This window comes from Rhamphochromis sp. 'chilingali', assembly GCF_963969265.1.
Source record: "Rhamphochromis sp. 'chilingali' genome assembly, chromosome: 15".
Taxonomy (NCBI): Eukaryota; Metazoa; Chordata; class Actinopteri; order Cichliformes; family Cichlidae; genus Rhamphochromis; species Rhamphochromis sp. 'chilingali'.
In genome coordinates this window covers 25808785-25835856 of record NC_137942.1, presented here as the reverse complement: position 1 = coordinate 25835856, position 27072 = coordinate 25808785, and the positions used below count along the sequence as shown (strand labels likewise).

Here is a 27072-nt window from a genome sequence, read left to right as displayed (position 1 = left end):
TGTCTTTTTCTCTCTTTATTTTTTGCAGTCCTGTCAATGAGCCTGTAGCTTTTTATGACCCTTAATTTTACTGCGAAATAAAATACAACAGTATTAATACAGGAAAACATTCTTTTTGTTTGAAACTATGAGAAACAGATAATTTTCTTTGTTAACATAAATGCAGCTGCTGTCGTTCAGCACCACTGAACGACACAGGAAATCTTTCCTGCCTGTGGCCATCTCCCTGTACAACGCATCCACTTAACACACTGGTTACTGCTACAACTACACGTTTCTTTTCCAGCTATTTATTTATGAGTGACTTATGTATGTATATATTGTACTATTCTTAGTTAGCATATTGTCTATCTTGTCTTAATGTTGGTTTATGTTTATGTTGGTTTATAATGGAGCACAACAAAAAATAATTTCCCCCAGGGATCAATAAAGTATTCTGATTCTGATTAAATGCAATTTAACCTGGGTTTCGTTTAGACTTGACAGCCAACACGTTTTTCTCCCTTTTTCATTAATTTTCAGACGTCAAACAAACTTTCAGAATAAGATCTACTAGAACCACAAATTAAGACTCATATTTTGAGTCACCAAGTATTTTCAGCCTCTGCTCTTTATTATTTTCCTTTTACTTAAAATCATAGTGAAGAAAAAAAAAAAAACACTGCAAAATTGAGAATGAACATAATCCTACATTACTGGTGTGTTAACAGGTACATTGTGCATGTATATTAAATATTTTTTGTCTGTTGTTTTGAATTCAAATGCACTACAGACAGTACTTAACACATGAGATTTATTGCACACTTAAAAAAAACCCACGAGTATGTGATCATACAATACCATAAAAAATAAGATGATGATAATTTTTAGAGTGAAAAAACACATTAATAATAATGCATATATCGTGCCAACTGAGAACAATACAAATTGTTTGGTGATGTTACTGAGCTGGGCTTTAACACATAATTAGTAAGCATGTACTTAATAAGTGCATATTTCATACTGTTCACACATGAACAATGAGAGCTTCTGACACTTCTTCAACTCTTTTTATCCACAGAGTTCTTCGTGCTTTCTTCTTTGTGGTTCAGGATTTTTAGTACTTTTGTAGGCTTGAAATCTTTTTTGGGCTTCCTTAGCTCTTTTAATCCTTCTTTCTGGAAGTCTGAGAAGAGACGAAAGAGCAGCAAAACAAACATTAAGCAGTAAGCAAACATTGACATAGAGCATTATTTGTGATCCAACGAATCAATTTCTTTCTGCCTTCGTCATACAGGCAAAACAGAAGATACAAAACAGTACCAAAGAGCTTTTATTAGAAGGCTCGTTATCTTACCTTTGTTCATTACATCTTCCCAAAGCACGTTATTTTCTCTCTCCCTAATCAGAAAAACAAAGTTGCACTCAGATAAAATGTACAAATGCAAAAGCATAATTGATTTTTTTTCCTTAAGTACCTCTGTCTGTCCTGATCCAGGCAGCTGATGATGTGGTTCCTCTGTTCAATGATGGTGACCAGCTCATCCATCAGCTTCTTCTCTTTATCTCGATCCTCCTGACTCCAGTTCTTGTCTGTGTGTGCAGATGATGACAATGAAAGTTCAACACAATGAGATTTCATTTAACAAATCAGCGATCTCCATTGGATTCCACTGATAGGATAGCAACAATATTCTTATAGAAACATTAATTCATTTCAGTGCCTTTTAAGAGTCAACTCAGAGCCTTCTTGTAGTGTTTCTTGTTCTTGTTGCACCATTTAGAGCATGTCAGGATCCAGTGTTACTTACCAGTCTGTGAATGGCAAAAGTATGTGACCCTCTAAGATTAACTGGTAATTCAAATATGTGATTAGAAACAAGTGTTTTCAGTGACAGACGTAACAGTCAAGTGTGAGCTGGTGTTTCTGTTTCTCATCAGGCTTGAAAAGTTCACAAAACCATCTCTAAACTGTTTGGACTTCCACCAGTCTAGACTTACAGTAGCGAGTTTTCAAATGGAGGAAATGCTGGAGCATTGTTACCCTCCACAGCAGTGGGTGTGTTGTAGCGCGGGAGGTCACAGAGGAACAAAGGTTAGTGAAATCTCAGACTCTGTTCCCTCACAGTGGCCAAAACTAGATCACTTTCCCAAACAAATAAATGACCAAGTCTATTACTATGTCACGTTTGTTTAACTGGGTCTTCTTTCCTTCTTTTAGGATCATCATCTATTCTTCTTTCCAGCTGCTCCCTTTAGCACCGCAGTGTCTCATCTGCCTCATTAACACTCATTTCTTCCTTCACTACACCCATGAATTTTGTCTGTGGTCTTCTTCTTAGACCATCAGTCTTTGTCCTCTCTGTGGAAAAACAAAGTGCTCCTCAACACCACAAAAACTAAGGAAATAATGGACTTCTGGAGAAACAGACCCTTAGCCTATCACATCAGCAGGGACTGTGTAGTGACTGAAGTTTCTGCGCCTGCATCTGGATGATGATTTAACCTGGAAAACCTACACAACTGTGCTGATCAAGACGGCACAGTGGCGACTTCACTCCCTGAGGTTTCCTGAAAAACAATTCCCTAGCCAAGGAGCTTAAAGTGTACAGGCGGAACTGTTTCCTGGTGTGGTTTGCAAGCTGCGCTGCTCAGGAAACACTCCAGAGGGTCATCAGCGCAGCACGGAAAATCACCGGCTGTGCTCCTCTCTCTAGGACCTCTACAGGTCCTGGTGCCACAGTAAAGCCCACAGTATCCTGATGGGCACATCACACATCCTGGCTGTTACCCTCAGGGAGGCGGTGCAGTTGGAACAAGGCAAACAGACTTGAAAAACAGCACATCTCCCAGAACTAATAAATGAACACTGAAGAGTTTGCCTCCTTTCACTAACCCGTGCAACCAGTATTCACAGCTGTGAACAACAGTGCAATAATAATGACACACACAGACATACATACACATTCAAACACACACTGATTGAGATAGTTAGATTGCCTTCTGTGCACTAAATAGGACTGCATACAATTTCACTGTACTTTTCTTACATGATCATAAAGATTCTACACGTCTAAACCCTCTAACTATATCTCTGAACCGGTCTGAACAGGTCTCGGCTTGTAAACATTCCTTTTCACCCTTTCAGCCATGCTGTCACAAATCACCCCTGACACGCAAAAGTCTGATGGCAGTTATGTCAACTTTCTGCTAAAGACCTTTCATCACGCCTACAGAACCTTGGATAAAAGAATATTGATCCCTGAATTATTTACAGATCAGTAATTCCCGTTAATGTCAAATACAGTGGGTGATAAAAGTGACTGAACAATGCACAGAGCTACATACTAACCCGGTTTATTAAAGAGACACCGGAGGTCGTACTCCACGTCGGTCTGCCTGTCCTCCAGCTTTTTCTGCTTTGTCCTGAGAAATAAAAATTACACATGTGTTTACGATGCTCAGAAAACACGGAAAAAAAGAAAAGCCGCACAAGTGAAAAAACGCTTACAGATGAACCAGCTCCGTGTCGTGGCACATCAGAACATGCCGCTCGTGGATAAGACAGAACCACTCCATTAGCATTTGTTCCTCCTGTTTATCTGAAATAAAAAAAGCAGGAAGTGTCAATGTAATGGTATTTACACAAAGCGGCTTCACAATATTGAGAATTTTGTGCCAATAAATTATTTTATTTAGTACGAACCATTTTTGCAGCCTCTCAGGTTCCTCTCCAGTTCCACTCCTTTTCCCTCCAGTGTCTCCAGATGTTGATCCACTTCTCTCATCTGCACCTGCAGCTCTTCTGGGGAAGTGCACTGATCTGTCTGCACCTGTCAAGCAACAAATATCACCAAAACTGAAGACTTCAAAAAAGAAATAATTTCTTAAATAAATCACACACCAAAAAAAGTGACTAAACCTTGTTATTCTGGGTAAACTACTCAGTTTGCTCAAAACGTCTCATCTTAATGATGAGTCTGCATCTACATGACACAAAGGCACATCTAGAAATGACTCAGAATTAGATTTTGTGGCCTTTGAGTTTGTTTTAAATCCAGCTGTTGTACCTTTCTCTTGATGAGTGGGAATCCATGGCCAGGTGCGGGGCCCCGACAAGGCGAGAGGTCCTGAACGGTATTTGATTTGGATAATGTGGGTCTTTGAGCCTTAGGATCGTTTTCACAGGAAGGCTGAAAATAAAAAAATATATATAATATGGAAAACTGTAAGAAACGCCATATGAGACTGTCCTCTGGTAGAACGTGAAACGCGCATTAATGTTTGGCCTTTATTGGTTAACTCTGATCTCTTGTCGTACCTTACTTCGCCACGATGTGGCAGCTTCATCCGTCTGTGCTTCACCGACAGGTGCAGAACGAGGGTCAGACGCAATGGCTGGCACAGAAAGACTTCTGGGTAAAATGCGACTCTGTCTTGATGCAGGAATGGGACGCGGACCTGCTGCTTCTGTCACATCTGACGGAGCAATCTGACCGCCATCTCCACCTCTTTCACCACAAGGTCTCTCTATGTTAGTATCTGCAGTCAATTCTTTTACTGGGTCAGGTTCTGCAACGTCAACACGCCCTCTGAGATCCGGGCTCTTCTGTGGGAGAGCTTTTTTTTCTTCAGCCTCCTGCGATGCCAAGGTGCTGCACTCTGATTGGGTAGCTCCCAAAAAAGGCTTATTTTGGTCTTCAGATTCAGATTTAGCAACCTCGCTTTGAGAGTCGTCCTCCTGCACATCTTCAAAAGGATTTGGAGCAGGAACTTTGGGTCTTTTGGACGACCCATCTAAGTTAGAAGCAGATTTGGATCGAAAAGTGGGAAGTGGAGGTGGAGCTGGAGGCAGCTGTGTCCAAGGTCCCGGATACACGAGGGCCATCCATGGATGGCTGCTTTTCATTTTAGATCTAGCGCTGACTGGGCTGGTGCTATAGAGTATTGGAATATAAAAACACATTGAAGAAAGTCAGTTATTAAGACCTTATCTCTTGTTCCATTTTATGAATGGGCATTTTCTTTTATTTATTTGAATTCCACCACAGAAACTTTGCACCTATATTTCAAAACACACGATGTGCTGTTAAGTCTGTTGACTTTGGCCACAAAGGGAAGAAAACATCTGATTCAAATTTGGCCCATCTCCCCTTCAAGGTCATCTGTTCAAGCCTCTCTATTGTAGTTGTTTTTAGATCCTAAGCCAAGAGTGTCTGTGATGTCAGAACATACCTCAAACCTGTGTAGAGCCGGAACATCAACATTTTTGTGAGACTGACACGTTTCAGACGGATTTGTGCATTGAGAATTTGTAACCCAGGATCAAATCCAGGTCAGTGCAAACTTTTACTAATGTGGCCACACTAACGCTCACTGCTCGCTCAATTTAGCCTCCTGGAACTTCCTCTTCTTTCCCAAAATGCTAAAGAGCTCCAAGGTAAGAACCTTGAAAAGCACCCTGGCCAATATTAAATCAGGTCTGGGTTCATATTTTTATTGGCAAATGTGACAATTCGTTTTTCAGCATTTAATAAATAATTAGATACAAATCAGAAAAGATGCATGAGAAAAGACAAGTGCGTGCCAAAAGGAAGCGATGAACAGGTTGTTTTTGTCACACTTACCCTTGAGGCGGACTGGCTGCACATTTGCTTGGACTGGATAAACCACCTGCAGAGAGAAAGAGTGAGGAAAACAAAACACATAATGATTAGGTCTTAACAGAGAAACAGATGTATGACCAGAATACACGCAGAAAGCAGGAATGTAATAATTACGACTGAACAGCTACAAGAAAACAAGTGTGCCCGTTTACCTGCAGCAGGGGAGCTATTTACAGTCTGTGAACTTCTGATCCTGGCTGCAGGAACAGGGCCTACAGAAATCCGCCTTGGTGCTGGAACAGGACGAGTCCTTCCATCTATCCTTTCTGTCCCGCCTGTTTCTGCTGTCTTGCAACTCAGTGTGTCCTGTGACTCGGTTTTCTTTGTGTAGTTAGGGACGCTGGTGATAGGCTGTCCACCCAGAGAATAACAAACTGTCTGAAGTTTACTTTGAGATCCAGTTTGCCTGCTGACGTCGACGTGAGTACCTTTACTGTTTGTCGCATGGTAAGCGCAGATCAAGGAGCCAGCGTCACTTCCCTGCGTGTAAGACTGTGGTAAAAGAGTTGCATGGCACACTTTGCACCTGAAATACAAAAGAGAAATCTAAATCTACCAGATCTACTGAATCAAGAGTGTCAAATATGATCAGATATTACTGTATTACAGTACTTTTCAGAAGAATTGAGCCTGATCTCATTTCTTCATATTTTGCTAGGAAAGTGGGAAACAGGCAGTGAGATTTATTGGAACATGCAAACAGGAATAGTGCTCCAGGCTTTCTCAAGGACATTCAAAGCTCTTCTTTTGTTCAGTTCTCTGTCAAGATGATCCTGCACTGCTTCAATAATGTTGAGGTCCAGGCTCTGGGAGGCCAATCCATGACTGTTAGTGTTCTATTGTTTGTTTTTCTATCCTTCCTTAAGAATGGCTTTTTGACAGATACTCGTCCACCGAGACCATTTGTGATGAAGCTTTACGGAGCATTAGATGGAGCAACTGAAGGTCCAAAAGTATGTCTCAGATCCTGTTTCAGGTGGATGGATTTTTTCCCCATTTCTGAAGTCCATGGCTTTTAGATATTTTTCATACTGTAGATAGTTTATTGGGTCTTTAATGTATTTTTTATGTCACACACCTGTCCAGTTTCCTCAAACCTACTGCACACCATGCCGAGATATGTCTAGTTTTCAACTAATAACTCTTTCTAAACTGTGCAAAAATACTATTTCATGCCTGCAAACTTTTCTATCTCTGGCATTTTGTTGTTGTTGGTAGATTCAGCTAAATAAATGGGAAATAATGACGTACCTTTGCCACAGGATGCTAGTAACAAAGTGCCTAAATATACAATTTAAAACTGGTTCTTCACCAAGTAGTGTGTGATGTGCAAACACAACACTGTTTCATCCGTTAATTTGGGTGGAGTTTTTATGCTGGAATGACTCATAGGCCAGTGTTGAGCAGTTTAACCATGAAATTAAAAAAACAAAAAAGAAAAACAGCTACAAGGACTTTACTAAAAATGAGCGAAAAAGCAGCCAATGACCAAAGAAACTGAAAAACTATTGCTCAAGACCACTTTTAAAAAGTGACAAGAAATTCTGGCTCCATGGAAACAAAATATAAAGAAACCTCGAGGTGGCTTAACACTTTTGCACAGCATTGTGACCTTCTGTTACCTGAAACAGCTGCGGTGGTAAACTTTTCCATCTATTAAATGCCTCTGTATTAGGTGCACGGGCTTCAAACACAAACTGCACACAGTCTGCGGCCTCGCATCAGAAACATTTTCCTCTCGACTGGTTTTGCTGTCAGTCAAGCTCTGAAAACAGAAGAGAAACCAGTCGCTCAAGTGACAACCACAGAGATGACTAAATCAGAACCAAAATAGCCTGTGAACATTCACCTTCATGCTCTTTGGATGATGGTAAGTTTTGCTCTTCGAGAGGCTGTGTGAGGAAGTGCCGTGCGATGACCACAATTTGGCAGGACCTGCTGTAAAGTCAAGATAAGACACGCAAATCACCGTGCATGCACTGTTTCTTTGAGGACGGGCCAGTCTGATTTCATTCACCTGACCTGAAGAGTGAGGGATAACACTGCATCCAAAATATTAATTCAACTGTATATGTTTGAGCAGGACAGCAAACCTCAGCCTGAAAATTTATGCTAGCATCTATAAAAACAACAACATAAAATTAAGGGCTACAACAGGCAGATTATCTTAAACGCACCCGAAGACTTCCCATTGAAGAAGCAGTAGTACTGAGCAAGGTAGGAGATGACGCTTAAACGATCGGGCGCCTTGGTGAAAATCATATCCTTCGGATGCAGGAAGGCAGGGATACCCAGCTTTGTTTCTGCTATCTCAAACGCCTGCAGGCCCACAGGCGAGAAACAGGGAATGAAAGTGAATAAACCGAAACAAAGATGCGGGATGCTTTCGTTCTTGTTTCCAATCAGAAACTCACCAGCTTGTTATTTTCATAAGCATTATCTTTGGAGAGGGACCTGAAGTCTCTGGAGTAAAGTGAAGAAATTGGAGAGATTCAATTAAAAACAAAACAAACAAACAAACAAAAAAAAAACCAAAAACAATAAATGAGCGACAAAGTTGATGATTAACTACATAATGAACTTTTCTAAATACAATAGAAGCAAAAAGCATTAAAAGATCAGAGATGAGATGATTCCAGAGGAGTGGTTCAGTGTCAAATAAACCAAATTAACCGATTTCAGGCCAATGAGACTGGACAAAAAAAGGGTTAAAAAGAGATGCAGATTAACCAAAGTGCACACGAGCCCCTCTGTTTCTGATTAAACAGAAACAGATAGGGGTAAACTGGAGTTAGAAAGTCAGAAGCAAGGCACACTTCACTCCGCACAGCCATGACAGCTCTGTTAACATATGGCATTACTCACATGAGGTCAGGGCGGTGTTTGTGGATGATAGCACAGAACGCAAGTCCATCTGTGAATGAGGTTGACATGTTAGTTATTTCCACGTCGGGATAAGTGGCGCATGTGACGCGGCACCACTCCAGCAAAACTCTCGGTGATGCCATTTCTCGTGCAACTTTTCACAAGTGGGCAGGGAGCAGAACATGGCACCGTGTCAGAGTCGGAGAGATCAGATACAAGTGGTGCAGGTCTGGCTTTTTTTTTTTCGGAGGAAACAGGAAGCAAAGCATCTACCTTTGCAACTATTTCTCTGCGGCCAGACTTGCACGTCGTGGTGGCGAAGCAGCAAGAGCAGGAAGGAAGGAAGTTTATGTTTTCCCCCCCTTTCGTGTTGTTTTTGTCAAATATAAACAAAGGCAAGTAAAGCGACCGCGCATTGCTCCAGCGTTTCAAACCACGACCACAAGTTTCCTACTCGTTTCAGCTCGATGCTATTTCCTCCACCGCAAAGATGCACCGAGCCCCTGAAGTGAAGCGAACTGTTAGAGAAACACTGCCAGACCTCTGGTCTGTTACACGGGGCTGATATTTTAAACTTAGTCCAGTTATTAGCTCTGCAGTTGTGCTCCACAATCTATGAAATGCCTAATAGCTGCCACTGGAGGGAGACACAGAGCTGTTCTTGCCGCCACTCTATAATTAGGAAGAAAAGGTTTGTAATTATAAGTTTATTGTCCGGGTGCAAACTTGACAGAACGATTCAAAAATGGCCGTGCCTTTTTTTTGCTTATTCCAATCCACTTTTACTACTTTCCCCGCCCCAATTTTTTTATGGAAGAGAAGCTTTCCTTAGTCTCGGACCACAAATAGATACTCAGTCACATGAGTTGGTATTGTTGAAAAAAAGAAAGTAAGAGGAAAAGTGTGTAAACCTAACGTAAATAAATAAATAAACATCTAAGTGAAAGGTTAGGCTTATTTTTTTTAATGCTTTGGTTTGAGGGAACGCAACTTCCGGTATGTTCTTCACACGAGCTCTTTGTCCTATGAAAATTACTTTACTAGAAAGGTTCGTATTCAAATTATAAAAAATATTTTTAAAATACTTTGATACAATCTATTATGCAAATAGACTTTGTAATTTCATTCAGAAATAAAGTGAAAATTTTAATTTATTGTGTTTGAACGGACGTTTTGATGTGAAATAGAGCAATATTTTAATATATGAATTATTTGATAAACAGTGGGGCAAAAAAGTATTTAGTCAGCCACCGATTGTGCAAGTTCCCCCACTTAAAATGATGACAGAGGTCAGTAATTTGCACCAGAGGTACACTTCAACTGTGAGAGACAGAATGTGAAAAAAAAAAATCCATGAATCCACATGGTAGGATTTGTAAATTATTTATTCGTAAATCAGGGTGGAAAATAAGTATTTGGTCACCTCAAACAAGGAAAATCTCTGGCTCTCACAGACCTGTAACGTCTTCTGTAAGAAGCTTTTCTGTCCCCCACTCGTTACCTGTATGAATGGCACCTGTTTGAACTCATCATCTGTATAAAAGACACCTGTCCACAGCCTCAAACAGTCAGACTCCAAACGCCGCCATGGCCAAGACCAAAGAGCTTTCAAAGGACACCAGGAAAAGTATTGTAGACTTGCACCAGACTGGGAAGAGTGAATCTACAATAGGCAAGCAGCTTGGTGTGAAAAAAATCAACTGTGGGAGCAATCATCAGAAAATGGAAGACATACAAGACCACTGATAATCTCCCTCGATCTGGGGCTCCACGCAAGATCTTATCCCGTGGGGTCAAAATGATCATGAGAACGGTGAGCAAAGATCCCAGAACCACACGGGGGGACCTGGTGAATGACCTGCAGAGAGCTGGGACCAAAGTAACAAAGGTCACCATCAGTAACACACTACAACGGCAGGGAATCAAATCCCGCAGTGCCAGACGTGTTCCGCTGCTGAAGCCAGTGCATGTCCAGGCCCGTCTGAAGTTTGCCAGAGAGCACATGGATGATACAGCAGAGGATTGGGAGAATGTCATGTGGTCAGATGAAACCAAAGTAGAACTTTTTGGTATAAACTCAACTCGTCGTGTTTGGAGGAAGAAGAATACTGAGGTGCATCCCAAGAACACCATACCTACTGTGAAGCATGGGGGTGGAAACATCATGCTATGGGGCTGTTTTTCTGCCAAGGGGACAGGACGACTGATCCGTGTTAAGGACAGAATGAATGGGGCCATGTATCGTGAGATTTTGAGCCAAAACCTCCTTCCATCAGTGAAAACTTTGAAGATGAAACGAGGCTGGGTCTTCCAACATGACAATGATCCAAAACACACCGCCCGGGCAACAAAGGAGTGGCTCCGTAAGAAGCATTTGAAAGTCCTGGAGTGGCCTAGCCAGTCTCCAGACCTCAACCCCATAGAAAATCTGTGGCGGGAGTTGAAAGTCCGTGTTGCTCGGCGACAGCCCCGAAACATCACTGCTCTCGAGAAGATCTGTATGGAGGAATGGGCCAAAATACCAGCTACTGTGTGTGCAAACCTGGTAAAGGCCTATAGTAAACGTTTGACCTCTGTTATTGCCAACAAAGGTTATGTTACAAAGTATTGAGTTGTATTTTTGTTATTGACCAAATACTTATTTTCCACCCTGATTTACGAATAAATTCTTTACAAATCCTACCATGTGGATTCATGGATTTTTTTTTATTTTTTTCACATTCTGTCTCTCACAGTTGAAGTGTACCTCTGGTGCAAATTACTGACCTCAGTCATCATTTTAGGTGGGGGAACTTGCACAATCGGTAGCTGACTAAATACTTTTTTGCCCCACTGTAGTCAGAATTATGTATTGCATACCACATACCAAATATTATTAATTTTACTATATATATATATATATATATATATATATATAAAATACAGATGAGAGAGATCCTTTACTTGATGTATTACAAATATCGTAGTGCTTTCTATGTCATTCAACTCTGTTTTCTACGTGTCCATCCACTTCTCGCGAGATCGAGGCACCACATAAATCTCGCAGTTATGGCTGCGCCTCCCGATGCAGAGAGTTTGGAGTCACGTATCAGTGAGTGTTTTAAACTTATTCTCCTGCGCCCGTGTTGTCCGGGGACCCCGACACTGAGAAGTTACTATCCGTGAGTTGTTGTAGATGACATGAAAACTCACCGTAGCTGCGTTTGTCCCGTTAGAGGGGACTCGGACCCCGCCGTAACACCCAGGATGCTAACCTAGCTGCGGAGCTCTACCTTCCAGCTGTCAACACAGCACAGACATGCTGGCTTTGGATTTACGACTCTATAGCTAAACCGGGATGCTGGGGGCAAGATCGTGGGACCCAGAATTTGCATTCACATAGGATAGACTGTGATTAAAGCAAACCTGTGACTTCGTGGAAAAGCTCGAGAAGACACTGACACGACTGTGACTGTCGACAGCAAGCTAGCTAACCTTACACTCAGTTAGCACCTGTCCCATGTAGTCTGCTTGATGACATGCTGGGATACACTTCTAGCCTGCTTAGTCCAAGTTTTGTACATTGTATTTCGACAAGACAACCTTTATGTTTAGTGAAAGACCTCATGCACTCCGTGGCCAGTATGTTAAATATTTGTAGTTCTTTTATGAACATAGCATAAACGTCCAAAAATGATTAATAAAGGTTGTAATGTTTACTTAAACTGCCACAAAGAAGCGTTTTAGAGGCATTTTGGCGGCTATATTTAGGCTGTGTCGCTGTGCTTATATTTCATTAGTTTTATATGGGTGTAATTAACTGAAGGAAGATACTAGGACATTATAACAACTCGCAGTAACAAAATCCGAAAACATAAGCATTTAAGCATAAAAAATAATAAGATTCGGAAAGGTTGGTAACATTTATACATTTTTATGTGATATCCCATTTCAGACAGAGCCACAAATCCACTAAACAGAGACACAGACTGGAGTAGCATCCATGCCTTCTGTGACCAGCTCAACAATGAGTTGGAGGGGTAAGAGCTGGCCCCAGGGCCAAGACATTATTTACACATCATTACATAATTATAGTCTTACTGAGCCTTGTGATCATGTCTTCAGAGATATGTTCATCTTTTCTACAAAAGGACAGTTTTTCTTCTACAACATTGGTAACTGTAGCTATATCAACACATATATTATGCCAATTTCTAGTTGTTTTTGAAAATGGCAAGGGTAATAGAAATTGAGCACAGATTTTTTTGTTGTTGTTGTTGTTTTTGTTTGTTTAGGAAAGAGCTTTTGTCAGCAGTCATTTTAGAATTTTGAATAATTTTATGCATCATTTATTTTAAATAAACCACCCCCAAAAATGTGACATGTTCATAGACCGCAGCTGGCCACCAGGCTCCTGGCCCATAAGATCCAGTCTCCACAAGAGTGGGAGGCCATGCAGGCATTACTTGTAAGTTCAGATCAGAATCAGGATCTGTTCAGTTATTTTCAGATGCTTTAGTTTCAGCTTTTGCCATTTTTAGATTTTTTTTTCCTACCCTTCAATTTCAAGGTCCTGGAGACTTGTATGAAAAACTGTGGGAAAAGGTTTCACAGTGAAGTGGGCAAATTCCGTTTTCTCAATGAACTCATCAAAGTTGTTTCTCCCAAGGTAGGACTTTAGGTCTCTTTGTGTCTGTGCCTCTTTGATACAGGTCTTTTTTTTCCTTCTCTCTTGTTGTTGAGCTTTTTGTGCAAATGACCTGGGTTTCATCTCCAATTTAGTACCTTGGAACACGGTCCCCTGAGCCAGTTAAAATAAAAGTTTTGGAGTTGATCTATAGCTGGACTTTGGCGTTACCAGATGAAGCCAAGATTTCAGACGCTTATCAAATGCTGAAAAAACAAGGTAAGAGTCGATCTGTCATTTGATGAATCCTGTCAAAACCCATTTTTAAAGAGTAATTATGCTGAACTTGAAGATGAAGATGCTGTAATAGAGTTGAACATTTGGAGCTGAAAATTAAAGTAATAGGCCCACGTGGATAAAATGCCTTACGTTGTAACAGATGAGGTAAATCAACTAATGAAAATGATTAGACACATTTAAATAACTCAACACCTTCATGTTCTCTGCTTGTTAATCAGGTATTGTTAAACAAGATCCTGAGCTGCCACCTGACAAGCTACTCAACCTTCCTCCACCCAGACCCAAGAATGCTATTTTTGAAGATGAAGAGAAATCCAAAGTAAGGACTTTCGTACTAAAATATATGAATGAGTTATGTAGATGTGATGAACTAGCATCTGATGTTCTTCCTCATGTGAACTCTGACTTTCTACTTTGTCAGATGTTGTCTCGCCTATTGAACAGCTCACACCCTGAAGACCTCAAAGCCGCCAACAAACTCATTAAGGAAATGGTCCAAGAGGTAAACACTCTTTCCTTTTCCTTCCTATTTTCTTCACCACATTCATTCGGTGCAGCGATGTGTGATTTTTAGGAACAGGAGTAAAATGGTGCACTCAGAGCGGAGCAATAACTGAAAGAGGAAATTGGGAAATTGCCCTGTGGGTGTTTCCGTCTTTTGTACTCATTTCATGTCTAACAGGAATTAGTCTTTGCTCTCATCCATGAACCTGAACTGATTTCTCCCTGACCTTGCTGCGCTCTTGCTTTACTGCCTCTGGCTGTGTTTGTTGTGTTACAGGTCACCACAGTTTGGACTGTTCATGACTGTTTCCTACATGTGCACTTGCTTTTGGCCAAAACCCGGTATGTGTGCAGTTTGTGAGTTTGTGTCTCGTTGGTTTTAGGATCAGAGGCGTGCAGAGAAGGTGTCAAAGCGGGTGAATGCCATTCAGGAGGTAAAGGAGAGCGTCACTTTACTGACCCAGCTTCTGCAGGACTACGACAGCACGGCTACGGATCAGAGCAATGCTGAACTCATTCAGGTGAGAAAAAGACAGATGCTTTAAATCAAAAGATCACACTGTAAATCAACCTGAAGCCATCTCCATTTAAAGTATTTTTTAACGTGGCGTGTGTGCTGTGTGGTCAGGACCTGTATCAGCGCTGTGAGAAAATGAGGCCAACACTGTTCAGACTGGCAAGTGACACGGAGGACAACGACGAGGCTCTGGGTGAGCTTAGTTATTATTCATCTGCCACTGAATAGGAGCTCTCTCCTTTTTTTCCACTATCATATCACTCAAGTGATGGATGGAATGAAAAGTGAGGGAATGGTGATGGAATGAGGAAGTAAGGGAAATTTTTCAAAGGAAGCTACCAAAGAAAAAGTGAGGAAAGTAGACACAGGGACAAATGTTTGTAGTGAGTTGTATAAGAGGCTGGACACTGTGGAATGAGAAAAAAGGTTTGTACCGACTGACTGGACGGAGCGATCGACCTGGAAAGGGTGTGAGTCAGGTTAGGGGAAATGTCCTAACAAGTGAAGAGTGTGTTGAGAAGATGGAAGGAGTACTTTGAGGAGCTGATGAATGTAGAAAATGGGAGACAGAGAGGAGGAAGTGAGGGCAACTATGAAGAGTTGGTCCAGATGACATAATTGTGGAGGTGTAGAGATGTCTAGGAAAGAGAGAAGTGGAGTTTTTGACCACACAACCCTGGACAGTGAGGTCGGATCTCAGAGGAATGGAGAAGTGTTCTTGCTTTTTCAAGAACAAGGGTGACCTATAGATGGTCTAAAAAAATCTCTCTCATAGTATTTCTTTTTTTTTAAAGAAATAAAGTGATGGTTTCTATTAGCGCATGAATTTATTTTTCTTTTTTGGTTCAACAGTTTATGAGCAGTCTTTCTAACAGAGGCAGGCGATTCTGATTAAATCCAGTGATAAGGATGAGCACTTTGTCATCTTTCCTCAGCGGAGATCCTGCAGGCCAACGACAGCCTGACTCAAGTCATCAACCTGTACAAGCAGCAGGTGAAAGGGGAGATTGTAAATGGAAACAACACATTAAACACACAGAAACAAACCGGTGGGTGAAGCTTTGAACACTAAAGAAGCCAAAAAGATTTTACTGTGTTACAATGAGCTGTCTAAAAGAATCTTTTAGTGAAGGATCAACAGTACTGATGGATTTCTCACAGGAGGAGGCACAGCGCTGCTAGATCTGTCAGGATTGGACACGTCACCACAGTCGCCGCCTTCCTTCCCAGAGTTTCCCACTCCCACAGACAGCCTAAACCCTCCCTCACATGGGGACATGGGGATTAGTCTCCTTGATGACGAACTCATGTCGCTTGGTAATAAAACACGTCAGACAGGCGTATGTAGCATACAACTTAAATCTCAGAGTCCTGAATGGAAACTGAGGGAAAGAAAACTTTTGTTCCTAAATACTACAACACTTTGCACCTCACACAGGTTTAAGTGAAGGAACACACACCTCTAACCCCGCCTCACAGCCTGAGGACTCCACCGCATGGGACTCGTTCCAGGTGAGCGGTGGAGAAAATCTATTATTGCATCTGTGAAGCTCTCATATTTTTTTCCTGTACTCATTTTTTCTATTTATTTATTTTTTTAAACTTTCAGTCCTCTGACAGCATAGATACAGATATCGCAACTGCGCCCAGTCTCCTTTTGAGTCCAGATCCGCCTCCCCACTCTCAGCCTCTTTCATCTGGCTCCACTCCTGGGAACTCTGCCTTGGATGAACTGGACCTGCTGGGAAAAACCCTGCTGCAGCAGTCTCTACCTCCAGAGGGCCTGCAGGTCAAATGGTACCTAACAGGATTTGAGCACGATCACATTTTTGCTGAATTCATAGGAAAAGGCTTCTAGATGGCCATAATACTTTTGTAGTTTTGTAGTTTGGACAGCATCAACATTGAGTCAGGAGTTGGTTAAACTACCGTTTCTGGAAAAAGCAGATCAAAATCATTTAAGAGCTCAGAGCAAAAGTTGACGCAGAGTTGCTCATTCTTCTTCTCTAAGGGACAAGCAGCAGTCTAAACCGACTCTGAGAGACCTCCAGAACAAGACCGGGACAAACATCGCTCCAAATCCAATTCCAGCTTTTACCGCTGAACCTCCTGCACCTGTTCCCAACTCCCAGCCCAGCCTTAAAGCCACACTGCTGGATGTGTCTCCCTCTCACACTGAGGCTTCTTCTGCAGACGTTTCTCTGACTGACGTTTTTGTACCCTTAGAATCCATTAAGCCCAGTAAGTAAACGAGATCACTTATTGGTTTTATACCAAGGAAGCTTGTTTGGTTTTGAGTGTTTTGGGTATATGATGAACTAATTTCCTTTCTGTCCTGTCTTTCTGCAGGTAGTCTGTTACCTGTAACTGTGTTTGACAGCCACAGTCTGCGGGTTCTCTTTCACTTCGCTCGCGACTCTCCTCCGTCTCGACCCGATGTTCTGGTGGTGATTATCTCCATGCTTTCGTCAGCCCCTGTGCCTGTCACCAACATAAACTTCCAGACTACTGCTCCAAAGGTCAGCACTGATATAGTCCAAGGCCTTTGTCCCCTCTGTCAGATGGAGTAAATGAGATCCACAGCTGCTGATTTAGTGTCTCAGTTAAAAAAAAAAAAAAAAGAGAGAGAAACAAAACAAAACCCTAATGTTGTTTTTATTTATCAACTGCAGACGATGGCCGTGAAGCTGCAGCCCCCGTCAGGGACGGAGCTCCCCGCTTTTAACCCCATCCTCCCTCCTGCTGCTGTCACACAGATCTTGCTGCTAGCAAATCCAAACAAGGTAGGTCCGGATATTTCACAGAATAGATAGAAATGTCCTTGTGATGTCTGGCTGAGCAAAGGCCAGAAAAAAAGAGCCTTTAAACTGTTCAGCAATAGATAAGTGCAGCATATTTTCAGTGCTGATTATCTTGGCCAAGGTTGGAAAAAAGAATTACAGATCTAGAAAAATGAAGCCCCAACTTAATTTAATGAGAAAGCAGAATTAAACACAAGCTTGAAAGCAACTCTGCACTGGGCTGTACCCCATTTAATTATTTCTTTGGACTGTTCTTTTTGTACAGCATTCCACTTTTTAGCCTTTTAAAAACAAGAAGTTAAAAGAAATCCCTATCCCAAAATTATTTTGACATTCATGCCCATGATTAATGAATTTTAACAAAAACTACAGATGTGACAGAAAATAAGGAAAAGCATAATGGGTCCATTTGAATCCCATCATCTGATGGGAAGGTCAAGGAGCCTGTCATTCCTCTTGTCCCAGAGCATTAATCCAAGCTGTCATACTTAGCCTCTCTCTGCATGTGTTTGTGTCTCAGGAGAAAGTGAAGCTGCAGTACAGATTAACCTTCACCATGGGAGAGCAGGAGCACAGCGAGAGCGGCAGTCTAGAACAGTTTCCGCCTCCGGAGAAATGGGGGAACCTATAGCATTTAAACACAACCACAACCTGACAGACTTTCTGCTCTCAGACTCGCCCCCACCCCCTAAACTGACTCCTGGGCTGGAGGCCTGCTGAAACCTTTTTCCTTTGCAGTCATGTTGTACTTTCTTTGACTGGTATTGATTGTGTTCCTCTGATTACACTCATGCGCAGTCAGTGTAATGTGTGTACGCTTTGCTATAACAAGTCACGTGTCTAGGTCTAGTCTGCTGTATGTGGTTGCTTAAACAAACCTGCAACAGCTGCTTCATAGTTGTTGCAGTTGTTTTTTTTTCTTTCTTTGTTTTTTTTAAACACAGTGCTACAAAGGAAGTAAACTACAACAACTGTGTGCATATTAGGTTATTTGGTGTACTTTATTTTTCACCTCAGGCAGTCGAAATCCATTATCAGCTGTTTACCTTCACATCAGCATGCTGCGGTCGGTGAAAAATGGGACACAGTGCTTGCAAAACCCAACGTCAACACAAAGCGACTCTTAAGTTTGCAAAACGAGGCTGAACTGAATCAACTTGTTGTGGTGTCTGTTTACGTTGATTGCTTTTCTTTCACATTGACTGAGTGCACTTTGTGATCACAGAGAATGATTGTTTTAACACTTTTGTTTTTCTAGCTGACCCCTCGAATCTTGTGTAATGAACAAAATTTACTGTTAACATCAAAGCTGTGTATTTTCTGCCATATGTGCCTATTTTGCAGTTCTAATATTATTTAAAGTTCAGTTTTCTTTTTCTCATCTGTTACATGTTTGTCATCTGAGGCGTGCAGATTCAGATACGTATTAATATAGTCATCTTTAATACGCTATGAGTTCAATTTTGAGATTAGTTTGATATTTGAGTTGTTGTGTAAGCATTTATTCGGAAAAATGGAAAACTTGAGCATATGCAAACTGAGCTGCACTCCGGTGCTCTGAGCGCGGTGTCCGTCTCAGACGTGTTCAGATCGTTTCTACAATCTGCGATGCATGACAGCCATGCTGAACACTTCCTCCCACAGGATCCCGATCACATTCCACTGCACTAATTTCCAGTAAGACTGCTTTGTTAAATGCCAGATATAGCAGTTCTGTTATGTACATTTGAAATGTGTGAGAGCATAACACTGGTAAAATGGGGAAATAAAATTTATTCTTGGTGATCAAAAGAAGTGTTCAAGTGTTTACAGAAACACACAAACATGTCCTGTACACCAAAGAACTTTATTAAACATGAAAAACAAATTTAAAAAGGGGACTTACTGTTTGCTAGGAAATCTCATTCATCACTGCTGCAAAGACCAGACCACACTGGTGATCCTCTAAACAGGTAAGCCTCAGGAGATTTGTTAGTAAATACAAACTTAGAAATCACTAGTTGGTAAGGCCTCAATTTGCACCTACATAACGAGATCGAGGTAAAGCTCAAAGAAAAACACTCCAATGTGGTAAAGGTTTTTAACCCACTTTTTTTTTTTTTTTTAAATCACATCAGGATCTGTTTTTAATATTTCAGAAGGATTTTTTTGGCTTCCAACAATGATCTGAAACAGAAAAAACAAAATTAACTTCAACACCTACCTTTGCCATACCTACACAGAAAATAACACTATCAACCTCTTGGAAGTAGCTCACAAAGAGATTCACAATACAAAACAGCAGCTTTGCTTTTTTCCATCCAATACAGCTGCAACAAACTAAGCTAAACGAACACAGAATTGCTTTAAACCAACTTTAAGCTGAAAAAAAAAGTTTTCCACGCAAACACCTGAAGCCAGTCGAAAACTAATGTTGAAGAAATGAAGATCTCTCAGTCAACTAAAACATGCTTTTAACTGGAATGTTGGAAGAGCGATAAAATGAAAAATTCAACACAAATCTGCCCGGGTGTAGTTTGTGTTGTGCTGTGTAACACTGATGCACATACGACATCATTTCCTCCCAGACAGAGATGCCGGAGGAGGCGCAAACTGGAATGGCGAGTGCCCCATCAAACCCATCATAGGCTGCGGAGGGTTGAACTGCTGAGCCATTAGAGGCTGAGGGCCTGATGAAGGAGGTGGGGCATTCCCCGCAGCGCTGCCTGCTGAGCTGGAGCCACCTCTGGAGCTGCTGTTATTCTGGTACTGGTCATAGGAGCCGGAGCTATAACTACGTCCTCCATCCCTGCTGCTGCGATCTCTGTAAGAAGAAGATTGATCCCCATCCCGGTTGTTTCCGCCGCGGCTGTAGCTGCTGCCACGGCCATCCTTTGAGCTGCTGCCCCCACCAGCAGAACGCATCCGACGATCACACTCATCCTGGTACATCATGTTGGGATTGTTTGAATTGGAGTTGCGGAAACGGGAACGGCCACCTGGGAATTAAAAGTTGTAATGAAACTGCTAGCTCATTCATTTACCCAAGCATTTGTTTATGTGATCAATCACTTGCACCCTTAAATACAGTCAATCTATCCTTCACATACTACCAAAGCTCATCCCCATTTAGGCAAATCAATAAAGACTCTTCTGTGGTGCAGAGAGCTCAGCAGTTAAACGGTTTAAGCAACACATGATGCTTAAACCGTTCCTCACCTCCTCCGCTGCGTCCACTGTCGGCCAGCTGCAGCAGTTTGGGATTGATCGCCTGCCGGGCTTCCTCCAGGACCCGGATCAGCTCTCGGGCCTGCCGGAGGTTCCCCGGAGTGAAAAAGGTGTAAGCGGTGCCTTTGTTAGTGCTGCGAGCTGTACGCCCGATGCGGTGGATATAATCCTCGGATGAGTTAGGGTAGTCATAGTTGATGACAAACTTGACATCCTCCACATCTTTGGCAGCAGGGGAGAAGAGGTCAGTAACAGGGAGGGAAAAGATGCAAACAGAAGTCAGATCAAAACTAACGCTAATTGACTTTTACATTATTTTGAGTGTTCATTAATTTTGTCTTTTAAAATGGGAACAGTCACACAGACAATAACTGCAAGACACCCATCGTCCTCTGAAAGCATCACTTACCAGTCAAATCATCGGCTATTTGTACTCTGCACGCATTTAGAAAATGACCTAACGTGCCAATTAGAAAAACAAATAATGTAGCAGAGAAATAAAGTATGTGCACACATGAAAACAGGTTACATGCAGTCAAATATAAGCTGCAAAAATAAGGAAAAAGTTGCAGTATGAGAATTTGGATAAACATTAAAAAAGAAACAAATTTTCAAAGGCTGTGACCCTAAAATTAAATATATAATGTAGAGAAATTTCTGACAGAAAAGATTAACTCAAAGTTAAGAGGTCTGTTTCTCATTACAGTTGATGAAGGGCTCAGAAAACGCTGCTGATTAGAGAAAATGGACGTCTTGTTTTGGAAGCATAATGACAAAGACTGGCGGAGGAGGAAAAATAGGGAAGGGGGAAGGGTTAGGTACAGTACTTACCCTGTAATCAGAGATTTAGGGATTTCCCTCTCTGTCCCCCCACCCATCACCAGTCATGGGAGGTCTGCAGGGGTAGGAGGAGAGCGCACCGGACAAATGCAGTCCCTTCTCCAACCTCGCCACTCCTCCACAACCCTCCCAAAGCTGGAAGCTGTCTGGGCCAGAGCTCCAGCTGGACTGTGCTGGGTTGCGGTCTTACCCTACTCCTAACTGTGCTTCTTCGTGTGTCCTAGCCGTGATCGGCCTGGAACCATTACTGCTGGGCTTATGTATGTTTCTAGAGGAAGAGGTCAGTGGAGAGGCCTTCTAGATTCTTTTATGTCAACTTCAAGGATCTCGTATCCTTGCCATTTTTTAGATTACAAAGAAGTGGTGATACTAACTTCTAATTAAGAGATTGGTTAGTGAAAGAAGTAGATTTTTTCGAACGGGCTTTGACTAGTGCTGCTTGCTCCAAATGCCTCCTAGGTCACGTCAAAGGGCAGTGGTATTACCGAGCCCAGCTTTTCAATTTTCGTAACAAGAAACAGACACTAAAGGAGGGAGGACGTTCTCTTTAAGAGAGATTTGGGAGTGGGCTCTGCCAGGGAATGTGCTCTAGTTCTTATGATGGTATTTAGAAAGTCTGACCTGGTGATCTGGTGTGATGTATACAAAGACAACAGGCCAAGGAGTTCAAGACAAAGGGGAAAGTGAAAGCTGTGGGTTCAGGGATAGAGGTGAAAGGGACAAAAACGGACAAGTCAGAAATGTTTAAAGGCAAACAAATAGATAAATAAGAGACCAAAATGAGGGGGGGGGGGGGGGGGGTAGTGAAAAAAAGAAGAAGAGAAGGAGGGATGAGAGAGAAACAGGCAGACAAATTAAGAAAGACAGAATAGAAAGGAAGGAGAGTGAAAAGGAGGGAGACTGATCACAGTGAGGTGGCTCCTCCAGGCCAGGACTCCTGCCAGCCAGGACCAGACATGACGTCCTCAGAGGGAGAGGTTGGCCTGGACAGCCAGTGGTGGGGGTGGTGTTGGGGGCTGGCATCAGGGGGCAGTTCAGAGGGAAAGTCTCCAGAATAGCCGCCCGTGCCCGGCTCGGCTGCTTTCCACCCTCATTTCCTGGCAGGTGTTTCTGTCTTTATCGTCTTGTGACACACCACTGCAGCACATCTTCACAAAACTGTTTTCTATTTAAGTGCATTAGCTGAAAGTTCAAATTTAGGCACAATTTTATGAGTTTGTTATTGAATGGACTTGAATCTCCTCGAGGACTTTACGGGAAAGTTTTCTTAATCCGTTACAGCCGTTAGATTGAATACCGGCTGTGAATATGAGTGAATGTTATCAGCAAGTGCTTTGGGTTCATCCCTCTGTTGATGGCATGCCAAATAAGAGTCCAGCCTCCTCCACGCCCCCTTCTTCGCCCTCGAGCATACGATCAAATTTTGGAAGCCCAGCGGCACCCTGCGCTTGCCACTCCCTCCCCGCCCGTCATCACCCAGGCTGCCAGTGTCCTGGAAGGCGGGGGGAGAGCTTCATTAGCGGGCTCTTTGTTAAGTTTTCAGCAGAGACGGCCGTGTCTGGGAATCAGATTAATCAGGCTGTCTTTCTCCCCAAGACAGCTTTCGATTTGTCATGCCTAGGTCCGGCTGCAGGCTCCCGAGAGCCTGTGTGCTTCTAGTTGCCAGAAGAGAGACTTGAAACAAAAACAACACAAATAAACAAAATGAAAAGAAAACAAATGAACACAGAATTAGGTTCAAAGTTGGACTGTTGTGCTGTAAGGGGCTGCTTGGCTAGCCTCTCCCCTTACATCGTCACACTTCATTCAACATCAATCCTTCGTTCGGCTTTCTTAGTGTTTCTTTAATAAAGCAAAGAGACTTCAGTGTCTGGAGGAAAGCCTGCTTCAATGACATACTTCTTAGATACACACTTTATCTGAGAAGCAGCGCATGTGTTTGTGGTTGGCCTTTGATAAATTTACTGTGAATAAAAATGCAGACAACAGCCAGATCAATATATATTGATCATTATCATTCTAAATACTGAAGAGGGAAATATATTGCATGTATGTGGGGCTATACTTAGGAAATTACTTGCTTTATACTTGAGCACACATGACATACCAAGCCCACGTGAGGCGACGTCAGTAGCAATGAGGATGGGTGCTTTGCCACTCCGAAACTCTGCAACATGAGATGAATAAGAGGTGATTAGGATCAGCTAATTAATTTAATTCAGTTCAGTTTGTATAATTATGCAAGCAGAGCCAACACATGGTTCAGGGCAGCACAACACAACAGTACAAAGAACTGTCGTACAATGAAATGTCAGTGAGTGTGTTTATTGTACCTGATAATACCCAGTCTCTCTCTGGCTGACTCTTGTCACCATGAATACACATCGCTGGCCACCTAGAAGACAAATCAGCAACTTTAACAGTGCGTCTGTGTGTCTCTGCTCTTTTGATTTTCTCTACAACCACTCATCTGATGTACTACAAACCAGTGATGGGCAATTCAAGCAAAAGTACAATTCAATATTTACAGTGGACCAATTTGACAAGTCTTCAATTATTGCTCCTAAATGACTGTGCTTAGCTAAGGCTGTGGAATAGCTTAAAAAGCTCCAATAGCTCCAGTCCATATACACACTCCAGTGTTAAACTGCCCAACTTCAGCATAGATCATACCACTGGGTGACATCATGGTGTCCATTCTTTATTACAGTCTGCAGTTAAAACGGATGCTGGGATGAGTTGGTATACTCACCCGTCACGTCTCATCCTACGTGTCAGGTCATCACACCGTTTCTTGGTCTCAACGAAGATGATGGTCTTGTTTTCCTTCTCAGCCATAATCTCTTCCATCAGCTGGATAAGCCTGAGAAAAGCAAAAGAAGCAAATGCATTATAATTAAAGGGATGTAAACGCACACACCAAACACAGCAGATGCTGTTATTATTAACGTGAGAAGTTAATTCCTATGTGACCAGATCACCAAACTCTTACTTTTGGTCCTTTTCGCTCTCCACGCAAACGTCAACAATTTGAAGGATGTTGTGGTTAGCGCTGAGCTCCAGAGCTCCAACATTGATCTGGACATAGTCCTTCAGGAAGTCCTCTGCCAGTTGGCGAACTTCTTTAGGCCAGGTAGCGCTCCACATCAGAGTCTGTCTGTCCGGCTGGGCAAGAGAACCCACCAAATAAAAAACTATACACTAAAACAGCTTTGACTTCAAACATAAGAGTAAGCAGCAGAAAACAGAAAAACAAAGAAAAAAACCCAAAAAGACAGAGATACAGCCTTTGAGTATTAGCTTTTACCCTGATCTGATCCACAATTTTGCGTATCTGTGGTTCGAAACCCATGTCCAGCATGCGGTCAGCCTCATCCAGAACTAGGTATGTGCAGCGCCGCAGGTTGGTCTTTCCAGCTTCTAGGAAGTCAATGAGACGACCCGGAGTGGCGATGCAGATCTCAACGCCTGGACAAGACAATGTTAGCATGTTTCAGTATGTAATATAATCAGTTAAACTGAAAATAAATAAGTTACAGACTAATCGAAAGTGGTTCCCAAAAGGACACAACTGTATGGTTGCATGCTCTAGTAGTCTTAGTAGTCTTCACCTCTCTCCAAGTCTCGTATTTGAGGTCCCTTGGGAGCACCGCCGTACACACAAGTGCTTTTGATGCGTGATGACTTTCCATAGTCATATGCCACCTGCTGGACCTGCTGAGCTAGTTCTCTCGTGGGGGCCAACACCAAGCACTGCACAGCACATATATAAAGCCACATCAATCCTCTCTTTAGTGTTTTAGTTTTACGTTGTGCTTTGAGGTCTTTAATATAATTAGGTTATTCCAAGGCAGACTACTCAGTGATTAGTGCTCTCCTTTTCTCTTCACGTACAATGGGTCCATCTCCACGCTCCAAGTAGGGCTGATGATTGATGTGCACGATTGCAGGCAGGAGATACTGAAAGAAGAAAAATATGGAAGACTGGTTCAGTCTTCTTTCACATCTTTCACCTGTGAAATTCATCTGTGTGGTGCGTACAGGTGAAGAGGAAGACACATCTCACCGATAAAGTCTTCCCAGAACCCGTCTGAGCAATGCCCACCATGTCTCTCCCACTGAGTGCCAGAGGGAAACCTTGAGCCTGAATGGCTGTTGGTTCCTTGAAGTTTTGCTGCATCAGTACATCCATTACATATTCTAGTTGGAAGAAGCAAAAATAAGGGACGATAAAGTATCTGGTTATGTATGTCTGCAAACTGTCCACAGTGCTGCAAGTGTATCCATGAGTGCATGTGCTTACGAGGAAACTGTGCATGATGGAAGCTGGTGACAGGTTTTGGGCAGCCTGAGCCTCGGACTGTGATTTCTTTCTTTCTGCGATACTCCTCAACATCATACTGAGAGCAAAGAGAAGAAAAGCAACAAGTGAAGACAGACAAAACAACACAACAGGTGCAGCTGAAGGTCAGACTGTGACATGACGGACATAATACCTGGCTCATTCGCTGCACTTCGGAATTTTCATTATAGAAGTTTTTCTCAAATTTAGGAAGCTCATTCAGGTCCCATCTCTTCTTTCGTAAGCGTTCCCCAGGATTCCGAAACTTCTTACCCGGGGGTGGTCCTCCTCTGCTTGATCCGAATCGGGGATTGCTGGAATATGACAACGAACTGTAAGGTCAATGCAACCGCTGCTAGTCACAATAAAAACATATAATAGGGTTTTATGATGACTAACTAGCATTAGCTGACAAGCTAACTTAGCAGTCCTCTTACCCTCTGTCACGACCACGATCTCGGTCTCTGTCTCCGTAAGAACCTCTCATTTTGAGGGCTCTTATTAAGTTTTGCTAATGGACCTTTATCTTCTACAGGTTGTACGGCTTTTGCTTACAGATACTTTTTCTGGCCTTGCTTGAAAACTCCAGAAGCTTCACTCGGCGAGACCGTGAATTAGCTTGGAAAACTGACTAAATCAAAAATAAATTAAAATGTCGTCTTCGTAAATGCCTGCTGAAAAGTTAAGTAGCACAACCCGCCATATTTCCGTTGTGACAAGCGTCGTTAGGGTTGCAAGAGTAATAAGACGCAGGAGATGGTTGTGTTGTTGTTAGCTTAACACAGAACCGGAAGCTGCTGTGACTGGCTGGCGGCTGGATAAGCCCCGCCCCCATACTGTGAGTGACATATTCATGGCACGCGTACGTCTGTTTACTTACTTGGCCATTTATTAAACAGCTTTGGAAACTTAATGCAATACACTCACTGGCCAGTTCACGTGGTCAGCTGCTCCTTAAAACAAACAGGCCATCAAGATGAGCCGCTGAACTACAAACCGAGCTTTAGAATTGAAGGCAATTTAAGTGACTTGGAAGATGACATGGTTGTTGCTTCCAGTCGGGCTAATCTGAGTATATCAGAAAATAGTGAAATATTACGTTTTTCCCACATCACCGTCTCTAGGGTTTACAGAGAATGGTCTGAGAAAGAGAGGGAGGGGGGCATAACTACTAAATACCAAAAGTTGAGTAAAAAACAAAAACTGTCCAAAACATTACTTGAACAATCGTCTTTCTGTCAATGGTGTTTGCAGGGGTTCTAATATTCTGCTAATGACAATGATGGAGTCTACAAGCCTGCAAAAACTGCCAGAAATGTCTTTTTATTTTACTATTCATCTTTTATTTATTTTTGAAACATCAACACAAATCGATATAGCATCAAAACATGTCATATTACCAATATACAAACAAAAAAATATCATACAACACAAAATTAAAAATA

General features: G+C 42.2%; 3 protein-coding genes across 5 annotated transcripts; 1 reads left to right on the top strand and 2 right to left on the bottom strand.

Annotated features, from left to right (window-relative positions):
* Positions 1 to 779: 779 nt before the first annotated feature.
* On the bottom strand, positions 780 to 9564 carry LOC308410696 (MICAL-like protein 1). 2 transcript variants are annotated; one of them, XM_080904247.1, is made up of 15 exons: positions 8511 to 9564; positions 8060 to 8108; positions 7823 to 7964; positions 7495 to 7580; positions 7268 to 7410; positions 5798 to 6171; positions 5607 to 5652; positions 4301 to 4916; positions 4050 to 4172; positions 3686 to 3812; positions 3491 to 3581; positions 3332 to 3405; positions 1458 to 1572; positions 1337 to 1380; positions 780 to 1165 (listed from the first exon to the last, which is right to left on the bottom strand). In XM_080904247.1, the coding sequence occupies exons 1-15, from the start codon at positions 8651 to 8653 to the stop codon at positions 1041 to 1043; spliced, it is 2298 nt and encodes a 765-aa protein (XP_080760373.1). In that variant the 5' UTR covers positions 8654 to 9564; the 3' UTR covers positions 780 to 1040. The 2 variants fall into 2 exon arrangements, with proteins under 2 accessions (XP_080760373.1, XP_080760372.1); XM_080904246.1 differs by having other exon boundaries at positions 7495 to 7583; positions 8511 to 9561.
* Positions 9565 to 11522: 1958 nt separating this feature from the next.
* On the top strand, positions 11523 to 18177 carry LOC308410697 (ADP-ribosylation factor-binding protein GGA1-like). Of its 2 annotated transcripts, none has more exons than XM_080904248.1 (17): positions 11523 to 11601; positions 12445 to 12529; positions 12882 to 12957; positions 13060 to 13158; positions 13272 to 13395; positions 13635 to 13735; positions 13838 to 13918; positions 14304 to 14441; positions 14549 to 14630; positions 15373 to 15486; positions 15599 to 15754; positions 15876 to 15949; positions 16047 to 16234; positions 16449 to 16678; positions 16787 to 16956; positions 17110 to 17220; positions 17759 to 18177. In XM_080904248.1, exons 1-17 carry the CDS (start codon positions 11559 to 11561, stop codon positions 17867 to 17869), a joined length of 1983 nt encoding a protein of 660 aa, XP_080760374.1. In that variant the 5' UTR covers positions 11523 to 11558; the 3' UTR covers positions 17870 to 18177. The 2 variants fall into 2 exon arrangements, with proteins under 2 accessions (XP_080760374.1, XP_080760375.1); XM_080904249.1 differs by having other exon boundaries at positions 11563 to 11671.
* Positions 18146 to 26419, bottom strand: LOC308410698 (putative ATP-dependent RNA helicase DDX17). Its single transcript, XM_080904250.1, has 13 exons — positions 26065 to 26419; positions 25782 to 25941; positions 25589 to 25685; positions 25352 to 25485; positions 25180 to 25245; positions 24897 to 25038; positions 24593 to 24753; positions 24278 to 24450; positions 24038 to 24148; positions 23619 to 23680; positions 23393 to 23452; positions 20437 to 20667; positions 18146 to 20216 (listed from the first exon to the last, which is right to left on the bottom strand). Exons 1-13 carry the CDS (start codon positions 26112 to 26114, stop codon positions 19792 to 19794), a joined length of 1872 nt encoding a protein of 623 aa, XP_080760376.1. The 5' UTR covers positions 26115 to 26419; the 3' UTR covers positions 18146 to 19791.
* Positions 26420 to 27072: the final 653 nt, after the last annotated feature.

What these genes read in the sequence shown, in the direction of transcription:
- LOC308410696 (XM_080904246.1), bottom strand. Translation starts at nt 8,653, where the DNA reads ATGGCATCACCGAGAGTTTTGCTGGAGTGGTGCCGCGTCACATGCGCC. An exon ending in AAACACCGCCCTGACCTCAT is followed by an intron (nt 8,109 to 8,510) that starts GTGAGTAATGCC and finishes ACTTTACTCCAG; the next exon opens with AGACTTCAGGTCCCTCTCCA. An exon ending in TCCCACTCATCAAGAGAAAG is followed by an intron (nt 3,813 to 4,049) that starts GTACAACAGCTG and finishes GTTGCTTGACAG; the next exon opens with GTGCAGACAGATCAGTGCAC.
- LOC308410697 (XM_080904248.1), top strand. Translation starts at nt 11,559, where the DNA reads ATGGCTGCGCCTCCCGATGCAGAGAGTTTGGAGTCACGTATCA. An exon ending in TCAAAGTTGTTTCTCCCAAG is followed by an intron (nt 13,159 to 13,271) that starts GTAGGACTTTAG and finishes TCTCCAATTTAG; the next exon opens with TACCTTGGAACACGGTCCCC. An exon ending in TCAAATGCTGAAAAAACAAG is followed by an intron (nt 13,396 to 13,634) that starts GTAAGAGTCGAT and finishes CTTGTTAATCAG; the next exon opens with GTATTGTTAAACAAGATCCT.
- LOC308410698 (XM_080904250.1), bottom strand. Translation starts at nt 26,114, where the DNA reads ATGAGAGGTTCTTACGGAGACAGAGACCGAGATCGTGGTCGTGACAGA. An exon ending in CCATCATGCACAGTTTCCTC is followed by an intron (nt 25,486 to 25,588) that starts GTAAGCACATGC and finishes TCTTCCAACTAG; the next exon opens with AATATGTAATGGATGTACTG. An exon ending in AATACGAGACTTGGAGAGAG is followed by an intron (nt 24,754 to 24,896) that starts GTGAAGACTACT and finishes TGTCTTGTCCAG; the next exon opens with GCGTTGAGATCTGCATCGCC.